This window comes from Tribolium castaneum, chromosome 4 (assembly GCF_031307605.1).
Source record: "Tribolium castaneum strain GA2 chromosome 4, icTriCast1.1, whole genome shotgun sequence".
Taxonomy (NCBI): domain Eukaryota; kingdom Metazoa; phylum Arthropoda; class Insecta; order Coleoptera; family Tenebrionidae; genus Tribolium; species Tribolium castaneum.
Window position 1 is genome coordinate 136,946 of NC_087397.1, and position 11,758 is coordinate 148,703.

The window sequence follows — 11,758 nt, forward strand, 5'->3', positions numbered from 1 at the left end:
TGTCGCATTCAAACTTCATCTTAACCTCAAACTCGCAAAATTGTTGATTTCAGGTACACATTTTCGCTTTTAATTTATTCCAGTGATGGATATTCATGATATCAGGTCATACCCAATAATTTCTACACCTTGATACATTTACCCAAACTATCAAATTGAGAATGGGTTATAAAGCAGCTGTTCAAATTCTAAAGTACGTTGCTCAAAAAACTAATTCATTTTTACATCAACTCATATTTCAGACAAGCCGAAGACTTAAAAACCAAGGTATTAAAAAAAAGCGATTTATTATCGGATTCGCAAGCATGGACGGACCAACAGAAATTGCAAAATATTTACCATCAAGCATTGGTACTTGATTTGGAATACGCTCTCGACAAGAAAGTGGAGCAAGACTTGTGGAACATTGGTTTTAAGAATCACATCTCGGTGTTACAAGAGTTGACTCGCGATAAAAAAGTTAGTAATAATATTTTGCGATTTGTGTTGTTAGTTTAATTAAATTATTCAGAACGTCAGAAGATCTGAATGTCAGGCACTTTTAACTTGGTGTTTAGAAGCGGCTTCTGGGTTTTATTTGACACTTTTGCACGAATTGTGCAACGTATATGACATTGATTTACCGTTCAGAAGACGCGGAAATGTTTATGGGGAAACAAATTCAAATGAACTCAATTTGCCTCAATCGTCCTCCTGTGTGTACATTTGCCAATACTGCTTGGTACATTTGGGAGATATTGCACGTTATAGAAACCAAAGAAAGCAAGCTGAAAATTTTTACAAGTACTTATTATTTTTTTTTTTTTGGGTCCCCATTTTATAATTTTATTTCAGGCAAGCAATTTTAGTTTCTCCAACTAGTGGTCATCCTTACAATCAGTTGGCTCTTTTGGAGGCAAGTCAAGGTGATAAATTATCAACTGTCTTTTATTACATTAGGGGCATTGCTGTGAAAAATCCCTTCCCAGCATCCACCACTAATCTATTAAGCACTTTAAGTTCGTCGCTTGATAAAGAAAGGTAATTAGATTAGAAAAGTAATTCTCAAGTAAAAAATAAATTTTAGTCCATTAGAAAAAATTCACAGTAAAATAACGGTAACCGAGTTTATTCAAATTTTTTTGTGCACTCACGCCCTCTTGCACACTGCCACCGATTTAAACCAAGCTGAAGTCGGGGTTAAAAGTTTAAATACAACAATGACAGCTTTAGTAGCGACTCAAAGTTTTACAAGAGAGAAATTAATAAAAATTACTGCGATTAATTTGTACGCTTTAAAACATGTAACTTCAACATCACTCACTGATGAATTAACCGAAGATGAAAAAATTGTCAGACAACAAATTTTGGATTTGTTGGCTGGGTCTTTGAGCGCGTTTCTTATTCCAGTTCATACGCTAAAAAATGACGAAAGCTTGTTGGATTATTACGCACTTCCTGCAGGTACGACAAACATTGTGGCGTTTTTTTTAAATTTTAATTATTTTTATTTAGTGAAACTTTTAACATGTTGGATTATGAACGAATCGGAAATTCTTAACGAAGTTGTTTTTACTAATCGGTTGCAAATTTGGCCCAGTTTGTGCAAACTTTTGAATAACGTACAGCAATACATGAAAAACTTTGACTACACCAAATGTAAGTTGCGTAATTATGAGTGACTTTTTTTAATAAAACATAACTGGTAGATGCCAATGTGCCTCTGTTTGAAGATAAATTGTTGCAAGGCTTTCGGCCTTTGATAAAAAATTTCAAAGAGTTGGATTTTAAGGCGGGTGTCGAGGATGAAAAAACTGATAATTTAATCCGAATGCAGCGTTTGATTGATTTTGGTTTATTTATCAGCAAGTTGGATGTGAATCATACGAAATTAATTACGACGTAAGTCGTTTTCTTTTCATAAGTTTTGAAATATAAAATTCAATTTGTAGAAGTACCGAAAGTGATTTAATTAATTTTGAACCTGGATGCATTCAGCCAGACCCAACTAATGACTTATTGGAGGAAATGAAATCATTTCATGTCACTGATATTTCAACAATTCCTAATAAAAAAGGTGCGTGAAATTGTGTTTTTTACTAAAAGTGACGTTTCAAGTAGGTTTTGAAAAACGGGGCGGTATTTTAAAACCACAAGGTTCCTTGGAAAAATCGCGCGAAGAACGCGAATTATTATCATCGGGAGAACAAAGTCTCATGTCCGATTTAAGTAATTCAAGTGCGTCCTCAAGTAGTAGCAAAAAAGACATTTCAAAAAATAAACGATCCAAGCAAAACATTGCTCTGCAGTCGATTTTTAAAAAACTGGAAGAGAATAAACAGGTAGGTCGTTGCTTCTTTTTGTTCATTATTTTTTTAAAACAATTGTCAACTAACAACGAACTAGTATGAACCACTTAAATCTACTAGTTGTTTCAAGCTCATTAGGTTGGCAACGTGTTATATGGCAATTGTTTAAAAAAAAATTGGAGATTTTAATGCACCAAGAACACTTGATTATCCTTAGGTGAAATTTAAAGTTGAAGAAAAAGAAAAATTGGTGACTTTTGACACAAAGCCTTCTCCGTTTAATCCCCCTTTGCGAACCCAATCCTTCAACCAGAACCATCCAGCTTTCCCTATTCCTCCTCCTCCTCCTCCCAGCCAACCTGATTACCTCAATACTCTCCGGAACGTAACGAAACCTCCACAGCCAAATTCATTTGTTTTCCCTCCCAAAACTGAGAATCCATCAATGGTTCCATTTCAAAATAATTTCAATCAGCGTGTCTATCAATTTCCCGGGGGAAACCCCTACAAAATGGAGGAAACGAATTCGCCTTGGTGGCCCAACACGTCACAGAATTACCAACAACGACCTGATAGTTTCGTAAATTATCCCTTTAGCAATAATATGCCCTATGTGCCCGATTATAATAAGACGCAAAATAATCAAGCAGCCGGCGATATGTTTAATTCACCATGGAATACTTTTGGAAGGACTAACTTACTTGAAAGCAACATGAATTATGAAAATTTGTCGATGAGACAGACGATGCTTAAAGAGGCGACACCACCTTCAAGACCTGTAAGTTTGGAGAAAAAAAATGTATGCGACACGTGCACAAAATATATATATATATGCATTTTTTTTTGAAGAGTCATGATAATTTCATGCAAAATCCCACAACATCTCCTGGTTATTCATTGTTTAATACCAACACTTGGACGCCGAATTTAGTTGGACAGTTGAGGAATAACAAGGCACAGGATAATCAAGTGAGTCATTTGCCTCAACATTCCTTGTTTACTGGACAAGGACCCCAATCGTTAGCCCAATTATTGGAACAGCAACAATCGCAAAAAAGTGATGTTTAGTTTTATAGATAGGTGTATTATAGTAGTTACTTGGTCATAGTGAAATAATGGATTCGTAACAGTTAATAAATCAGTTTTGTTTTTATTTATGTTTTTTTTTACACGCTCCTTAAAATAGTTACTTTGGGAACTGCTTTGCCTCCACAAAATGTCATTTTAAAGGACAAGTACATAAAGTCGTCGTAGCAACACTTTGCGGACTCTAATTTATTTATTATTTGACAAAAGAATAATTATTGTTTCAATAAATCAGTCGTCGCTATGACCATCGATCGACTGCACTTATGATGAAGGTGGATTGTAAACGTAAAGAATTTTACAATTTTGTTCGTTTTAGAGAACTGGTACCAAAAGTTTGTATGCAACACTTCCGCAAAATAGTTTTAGCGGGCTCATCTCATTAATCCGATTTGTCCGCTAAAACTCTATTTTGCGTACTTGTTACATAAATAACTATTAAATATGAACCCACTATAAAACTCGCATAACTTAAGAACAAGACAAATTGAAACCAGATAATTTATTCACTCAAAACATTACATCACAATTGAAATAAATAGTAAATTTTATACAGTTTTTACTAACAATTCCATAGTGCTGTGGTTAGTTATTCAACTGCCAATAAAGAAATGTGAAATAAATAAAAAAATGACAACATTTAAGGAATTGTAGATTTCCAGTCCGCATAGTCTGATATAAAATTTTCTAAACATAGATTTATGTACAAAAACGTGTTTTTCTCCTACTTGGCACCAAGGATAGTCTTTAGGGAAATTACACGTCTATTAAAAAATTCCATTCTTGTGTTAATTCTAAAAGCAAGAATAATATAGCATACGTATGTACAAGTTATTTATACTCATAGCTGGTTTTGTTGTGTTTTAAAGCAAGTGTTTATTTAGAAATTCGGTTTTAATTGCCGTCGTCTATCTTTGTACTCTCTATGGAATTAATTAAAATTTTGATATTAATTGGAATCACGTTAATATCCCTTAATGAAGGGCAAGGGTATAATTTGTGGTACTACAGGATCATCAGGATTTTCATTATCCTCGGGTCAGCTGTTGGTATCAATGGCGAAGGTGTGTGCGTGCGTTAAAGTTGTCCAAAGGGGAGACCTGTAACACAGTTTTTCTTCTTTTTCGTTTCTGAATCCATCGTAAAAACATAAAAGCGTGTTTCGTCGAAAGTTTTTGCTTTAATTCAACTGAAATAAACGTTAAGAGAGTTGCCTGAGATTAAGTTTTATTATGTACATCTACCTACAGCGACCTTTCGAGTTTTAGTGTGTAAGCAATTTCATGCTTGAGGCTTACCCACGTCAATTCAACTCAACTTAGACAAACTTTGTATAAATTAAACTCGAATTCAAGTAAAGAGAAATTGTAAAGTTTGTCGTCATTACCTGTCAGCACCGCACACCTCTTTATGCTATCTGTCTGAATCATCACCATCAGGTGTCATCATTTCAATAACTGTAGCTTCCGGTTCTGGATCCGAACGTTCTTCAACGACTGTATCGAGTTCTAGAGAGGGAAAACCTCGACTCATTGCCCTTTCGGATCTTAGCGAAACAGCTCGTGTTGAACGCCCTATTCGGAAAAACATTAATTAAAAGAATTAACTTGGTGCAAAATACAGCAGGCCCTATTTGTTCATTGTGTATGTGGTGGGGTGTATAAATAAAACCATAATAACAACACAAATCAAGAATTCGAGCGGAAAAAGTCGAATCAAACGTACGTAATAATGGGCAAACCAAGGAGAAAAAGTAGTAAACTGAAGAAACTCAATTGTTTACTAGTTACCTAAATAGTGTATTGGGCTGAACCTGACAATAGAGAATGTACCGTGTTCAATATCACAGTTGCGCCTGCGAGCTTGTTCTCGAGCTAGTTTGGCTCTTCTTCGCAAACAACAGATTACTAACAATGCGAGAAGAGGAAATCCCAAGATACAGGAAATTATTGGCACCACTACAGTTTCCGGTGACACTGAAACACACAAGTGTTGTTATTGGGACAAACACTAGTTTAATTAACAAATGGGAGGGCAGCTTACCAGTTGGATAAATCAAGATTACGGGCCGTTTATTTTGCGGTCCCACGTGGCCTGGGGACCGACTTTCCGCTTGACTCGACATCGATCTAAAATAAATCAAGAAATTTAAATTTTTAATCACATGATCAAGTAATCAAATTCCAATTGGATGGAATTTAGATCATGTGATCGAGACATCAAGTAAGATTGGCGAATAATTATTACGTGTCGCAAAATATGATAAAATTTTGCTTCGTATTTTGTATTTTGTCGAGTTTAGAAAAGTTTCGCGTATCTCTCAGTAGTTTTTTTAAGCAGATGATTAATAATTCTTTTAAGAAATTGCACAATATTTCATTCCGCTTCTGCGAAAACAAGCGCTGAAAATTAATAATGCAGTTGTTTTTTCTTTATAATGAAGCTATGAAATGCAGTAAATTTTTCGGTTTTCATTGAGCTGTGACGTGGTTCTGAATTAATAATTTGAGTGTATTTAGGTAATTTGAAGCTGAAACTCAGGAGCGGTCCCTTGAGGCTTTTGTGAAAGCTGGTACAAACAAAGCGAAATGTGCCTACTTAAGCCCTAAATAAAATATCAGAAATTTTGCGTTGAAATCATTTTTACTGTGCTCGATTGAGCTCTACTAAACAAGTTATTTCCACCATCTCAAAATGCGAAGTTTGGAACAAGAGAAAACAAGAGAGAATTAAATATTATAATGTGGGAAAGAAAACGACACTATTTTCGGAATGCTTCAAACACATAAATATCTGTTTCAAGTGGGCCATTTATTCTCGCAAAAAGGTACCCTTGAATTACATAAATATTTCCTCTCTCGAGGGAGAAACATTCAGAGTTCGTTCTTCCTTAAGTTGGGACAGGATTTAAGGCTCTAAAATGCAGTCTGGCGCAAAGTATAGGATAATGCTTTTAGGGAAGTATTGATTTTGAAAAAAAAAGTTTCTCCCATAATTCGAAGCAAAGCTTTTAATTTTACATTTTCCCTTTGATGTACAAAAGCTTAAATAAATGTACAACGATCTCATAAGCATAGAAGATGGGGAGAAACGCTGCATCTCGTGACGTGAATTTTTATTTATTTGTTGAGCTGTCGATGTAATTCAAGTCTCGTTTTTGTTCGTTGTTGTTGTGTTATTTTCGGAAGTTGATAGCAACGTCCAAACTTTTTGTGAGGAGAAAATAATTAGTTGGATTTTGTGCGCGAGTACTGAAATAAAGCCGACATAATAATTTTTATTCTCTTCGTCGGCTTTATAAATTCGATGTTATGATGGTAATAAAGAAGAGCGAATGAAAGAAATCCCTCGAGGGCTCAATTAGTGATTAGTAACTCGGAAACGGGAAGATTGACGATGTCGTTTCTAATAACTTCAACCCTAAGACTGTTTTTTAATTTTTTAATTTTCTCAATTACGGCAAAACTATTCGATAAAGTGGAATTATTTTGATTTGTCAAGAAAATCATAAAATTCCCAATAGTTTTTCAGTTATGTTTTTTTTTATTTGAGCAATTTGCGAGAAAACTATTAGTAGATGTTCGGGGTACTGAAAATTGACAAACATTGGAAGAATCAAACTTTAAAGAATCGAACCCATTGACTTTTTCTGTACTTTTAACAACTCGAAAGGGTTGTATTAGTGAAAAATCCATAAAACTTTGCAAAAGTAAGTTTAAATTTTTTTGATTTTTGTAAAGAAATAGTGACAAGACCTCTAATTTAGCAAAATAAAAACAAAATTTTAAATTTTAGAAAAAAGTGGTAGAACACATAGAATGAGCCACAGAATTCACTAGAACAAACCGTTTTGATCTACGACTTTTAGTTTTTAAGTTATTGATACGCATGGAACATCTCACTTTTCTATGTAATAAAATGTGATAACATTTTCTATCACGCACATATTTGAGCGAGCGAAGCCATTCTAAGTCAGCGAGTACCAAATTATCTGTGTGGTGAACCGATATTAAAGCACAAAAATTTTCAAAGCTTTTATGCGACAAAATTTTCCAATAACCTGCCAACTAATAACATGAATTTCTGAAAACTGTAACCTGGAAAAATTCCTATTGTGTTATCATCCGAACCAGAAAAATTCTTCAACTCATTTTCATTAGAAATGCCTGTAGATTGCGTAAACTGAGAGTTTAGTACTTCGGACACACCTAAATCTACAAAAAACTTGGAAAGATTTCTTTTGAAACCTTCTTATCTCAACGAGATGTGGGAAATACTTTTCAAAGTCGACGTGAAAAGTTTTACCTGCCCGAATTTTATTTCTGAAATTTTTTATTTTAATATACTATACATTAATTATAAAACTGTCACCTTTAGCGTTAAAATTCGGAATTGTTTAATATCCGTCCACAATTTCCATCAAATAATAAATTTGACCCATCGTGACATTTACAACCCGAAATGTATCGTTTTGATGGCTTAATATAAACCGGATTAACCGTAAACTGATATCTCATGCGGGTTAGTTAAATTTAATTCGTCCGCAAAAATACATTTATCAATTCATCCAGCAACAAAAATTTTCATTTAAATTCCACGTCGACAACATGTCGATGAAATTCTTTCAGTCTCAGGCAAGATGGGCTAAAATAATCGATAAGTTTGACTCGCACGAAATACTGAAATTTTTCAAGAAGGCACTTAATCCCACTTTGCAGCAGCATGAAAAAAACACCAAAAGCGAAATTTACGTTCCCATTTGTGCAACGTTCATAAAACATCGTTACTTTAATGGAATTTTGTTTATTTTATGTTAAATACAGGTAGGTAGGAAACAAATGAATTGGTAAAAATAGAACAGAAAACAGTGGCTCGGTTCTGATTTGTTTTCAATAGAAGTGTTCGTTTCATCGACATGTTTGCATTGCGTTTTCCATTTAAAAAAAAAACTTGTTTGCAATTCGTTTTATTTAATTTTCACCAAACTCACCTAAAAACGCCTATCTAAACCATATTAAAAACACGATTAAATTTACGAATTTAATTTTTTAAAGCGCGTTAACACGTCTGGAAGACCTCCAGTTGTGTACTGAACCAAAGCACAAGAGCTGTAACCAACTTTATCTCCCTCTCGCTTCGTCACATACGTTTCGAGTTGTAAAAGCTCATGCGCTATATCATCCAAGCGACTATTTGAATAGTATACGATATGACATAATCTGTATTTTAATTTCAAGAGGCTTGCATTCACCGGAACATAAACTGGAGATTAAATGCTAAAGTTTTGATATTTAGTGTTTGCCCGGCACCTCCACCATTTTTAGCACATCCTTTGTGCATCAAATTTTAACATTAATCAAATGTTATACAGTATTTGCTCAATAAATACTACATCATGTATAATAATTCAAACCGCAGGATATTTTGTTTAATTTTTGGTGATCCATTTAAGTTTAATTCGACAAAAGTACCACTTTTGTCTATTTTAGTTAAACGGATGAAAAGAAAATTAAACCCAAACTATCAATTTGCCGAGAGTTTATCTCAAAAGTTCAAAAGCAGTTGTGTTCTCACAAATATCAAATATTTGTTTAACAACTTGTTGTACATCAAACTCTCTTTAGTCGAGCCGCCGACAGTTTAAACAATAGGTGGAGAAAAGAGTGAATGATTATTTCTCCTCTGTTATTTTTAGCTTGACCTGGGAAATATTTTCGTTTAATTAGCTCTTCAAGTATGCACGTGAAACTCCACAAACCTTTTCCATATTTTAATCAAGTTAATTAAAGCTTGTGAAATTAAATGCATGAAACTTTCCCAAATACACGACCTGATTTTTTTTGTGGAAAGAGAATATGTCACAACTCGCTTACAATGACGTCAACAAAACTTCCAATACAGTTGCTGTCGCACGGTCTCAAGTCAAAGAGAATTATGACTGAACTTTAGGTAAAGGTACTCATGACTTGAACAAGGAAATTATTTTTCAATAAAATAATACATAAAACTAAAACGCTTGGTTTTTAGCAAAATGAAATTTCACCACACTCGAGAGTTAATTATGAGGGTTTATTATTGCGTTCATATCATCTCGCTAATCAGCTTTCTTACAACATAATATGCGTTTGCGTACATTTAGGATGAGCCTTTGTTAATTATTGATTCAAGTTAGAAATACACGAGTTAAGATAACGACACAAAGCTATTATTTGTGTAAATGCTATTACACATCTAGAAGCTACAATTTCGTAGTGGAAATTTATACCTAAAATTATTATTTGAAATGGTCCTAGCGTGTTATTCGTATGTGCCAAATGATCAAACTTGTCGTAATGTTGGAAATTCTTTACCAAGCCACTCAAACTGATCGATAAATTGTTTAGAAAATTTTGGTGCAAACTTGTGTATAGCTCATTTTTTTTCGTATTTGCTTTTCAATTTATTTCAGCCGGTTATGTATAAATAACGGTTAATTAACCACAGAAACTGAATAGCAAATATAATCGACACTCCTGAACAATATCGATTACAACGAGGATGCAGTGGATACGAATCTAAATTAAACGCGAATGTTTCAAGGGAAATTTAAAATATTCACGTCGTTAAACGTTTAAGGGTGTATTTAACTGTCATAATAAAAGGCTCATGATTATTATATTTAGTATAATTATATTTAGTATTATTTAACAACAATAGACAACAACAACAACAAAATAAGATCTATGTAATTGCCACTATTCCGAAGTTTAATACACTGAAATACAATTTAAATTTCCCTTTGAGCGATCAAAATTGAATGAAACAGTGCATTTCTATTCAATTTTTTTATTCTAATGAAATTGTGTTTTTTTCTCGAGGTAAATGTATGAGGTAATTTAGATGCTGCTGTGGCCGCCTTTCATTCAGATTCATTACGTAACGTGTAGAGAAGTGGAAAATATCTCCAAAAGAGAGTTTCTTTCAAGCAATGTTTTCCTCTAATCTTAAATAATTACTGCGCCATGAATTGGTTATGTTGCGACCTTGCGGTTAGGAAATAATAACGTGAGATTACGTTTTACCAAACAATTGGCGTAATTAGAACCCTCGTCTATCACGATTAATTTTCCAGAACATGGAAAAATGTAACTAAATTAGCTTATCGATCTGTCTTGTCGTGAAACACATCCATTTCTCTTTTAAAAAGTGCAAAAAATTAGGTCACTATAGTAAATCAGGATTAACGCAAACATGTCCTGATTTTGGCCATATAATTAGTTACAATTATTATTGTCAATGAAAAGTAAAAGAATTAACTGTTTTATTAAATTCCCTAATTACTTTTGTTCAACAACATTTCTAATTAAGTAAATACTGCGAAGCTACTTTATCAGATTCAACACCGGTGCCAACATAATAAATCTCAACTTTTGCTTTACACAGCGATGCTTATCATGCAGTGTTGGCAGAAGTGTCTCTGATTAATTTTTGTAGGGTTACCAACCGCGTAAATGATAACAAAGAACTTTATTCAGTAATTAAAGCCACTTTTTCGCTCCCACGGAACTACGCCAATTATGTAATAATTGATCGGCTTCTGCTTGATGATCTTGTTAGTTTCCCAAACACAATACAAGTCGTTTGATACGCTGCAGGGTTTGCATTTTTGCTTATTTTTCTTTCATTGTATAACGATATCATGTCGATGAAAAAAGTAGAGTTACGTAAATTGAGAGACTCAAATAAAAAAAGTCTATATTTGTTCTACTTTATATTCGAGGTAAAATCCGGATTTCCTAACATTTAAATAAAAGATAGACAACCAAGAATACGAACACAAATTATATTTGTTGCTTGTCGTAATTAATTTTTAGCTAAAGGCAATTAAAAATTGTTGTAGCTTGAAGACACTCAATAGAAGAAATAACGATGTCATTACACGCTAGAAATTATGCAAATTTTTGTTTTTAATTACTACTTACAAGAATTTTGCTCTCGTGATCCGTGAAGTAATCCAGATCTAGATTTCTAATACGTTATTTTTAATTACATGTAAAATGCGTTGGTGCTGCAAAACATCTTTATTACATATTATAAGTCATATCAAAATGCTCTAACTGTCTGAAACGATTGGAATAACTGTTGATAATTTAGTATAATGGGTTAGAATGGCCATAGTTTTATTTGCGTGTGAATCGCTCCGATCTATACAATTTAAAATAATTTGAATAATTGCCGGGCCGGCATTTTTTGGTTAGAACAAACAAAATTATTAGGGTACCGCTAGTTAAATTAAAAATAAAAGAAAAACGTGTAAACAACCGAGAGTGTGGGTTTTATCTCAAGAAGCCAGTTATGGAATTAACACCATTCCATTTCTCTGCTGTCATTGTTGAGGAAACACA

The 11,758-nt window shown here is 33.6% G+C and overlaps 2 protein-coding genes across 3 annotated transcripts; one reads left to right on the plus strand and one right to left on the minus strand.

Moving 5' to 3' along the window:
- The first annotated feature begins 15 nt into the window (after positions 1-15).
- On the plus strand, positions 16-3,441 carry LOC657474 (nonsense-mediated mRNA decay factor SMG7). 2 transcript variants are annotated; one of them, XM_015977454.2, is made up of 11 exons: positions 16-193; positions 243-459; positions 512-783; positions 835-1,020; positions 1,067-1,443; positions 1,495-1,638; positions 1,689-1,881; positions 1,932-2,056; positions 2,101-2,321; positions 2,506-3,087; positions 3,138-3,441. In XM_015977454.2, the coding sequence occupies exons 1-11, from the start codon at positions 162-164 to the stop codon at positions 3,354-3,356; spliced, it is 2,568 nt and encodes an 855-aa protein (XP_015832940.2). In that variant the 5' UTR covers positions 16-161; the 3' UTR covers positions 3,357-3,441. The 2 variants fall into 2 exon arrangements, with proteins under 2 accessions (XP_015832940.2, XP_969025.3); XM_963932.5 differs by having other exon boundaries at positions 2,506-3,066.
- A 420-nt stretch (positions 3,442-3,861) lies between these two features.
- Positions 3,862-8,522, minus strand: LOC103312184 (uncharacterized protein). Its single transcript, XM_064356491.1, has 4 exons — positions 8,365-8,522; positions 5,418-5,503; positions 5,165-5,350; positions 3,862-4,948 (listed from the first exon to the last, which is right to left on the minus strand). Exons 2-4 carry the CDS (start codon positions 5,497-5,499, stop codon positions 4,788-4,790), a joined length of 429 nt encoding a protein of 142 aa, XP_064212561.1. The 5' UTR covers positions 5,500-5,503; positions 8,365-8,522; the 3' UTR covers positions 3,862-4,787.
- Between the last annotated feature and the right edge of the window lie 3,236 nt (positions 8,523-11,758).

Bases quoted from the DNA above. Each gene is read 5' to 3' on its own strand.
- LOC657474 (XM_015977454.2), top strand. From the start codon at position 162: ATGGGTTATAAAGCAGCTGTTCAAATTCTAAA. The intron at 1,882-1,931 runs GTAAGTCGTTTT...TTCAATTTGTAG, and splicing joins CATACGAAATTAATTACGAC to AAGTACCGAAAGTGATTTAA. The intron at 3,088-3,137 runs GTATGCGACACG...TTTTTTTTGAAG, and splicing joins TAAGTTTGGAGAAAAAAAAT to AGTCATGATAATTTCATGCA.
- LOC103312184 (XM_064356491.1), bottom strand. From the start codon at position 5,499: ATGTCGAGTCAAGCGGAAAGTCGGTCCCCAGGCCACGTGGGACCGCAA. The intron at 5,351-5,417 runs GTAAGCTGCCCT...TGTGTGTTTCAG, and splicing joins AATCTTGATTTATCCAACTG to TGTCACCGGAAACTGTAGTG. The intron at 4,949-5,164 runs GTAACTAGTAAA...TTTTCCGAATAG, and splicing joins CAGCCCAATACACTATTTAG to GGCGTTCAACACGAGCTGTT.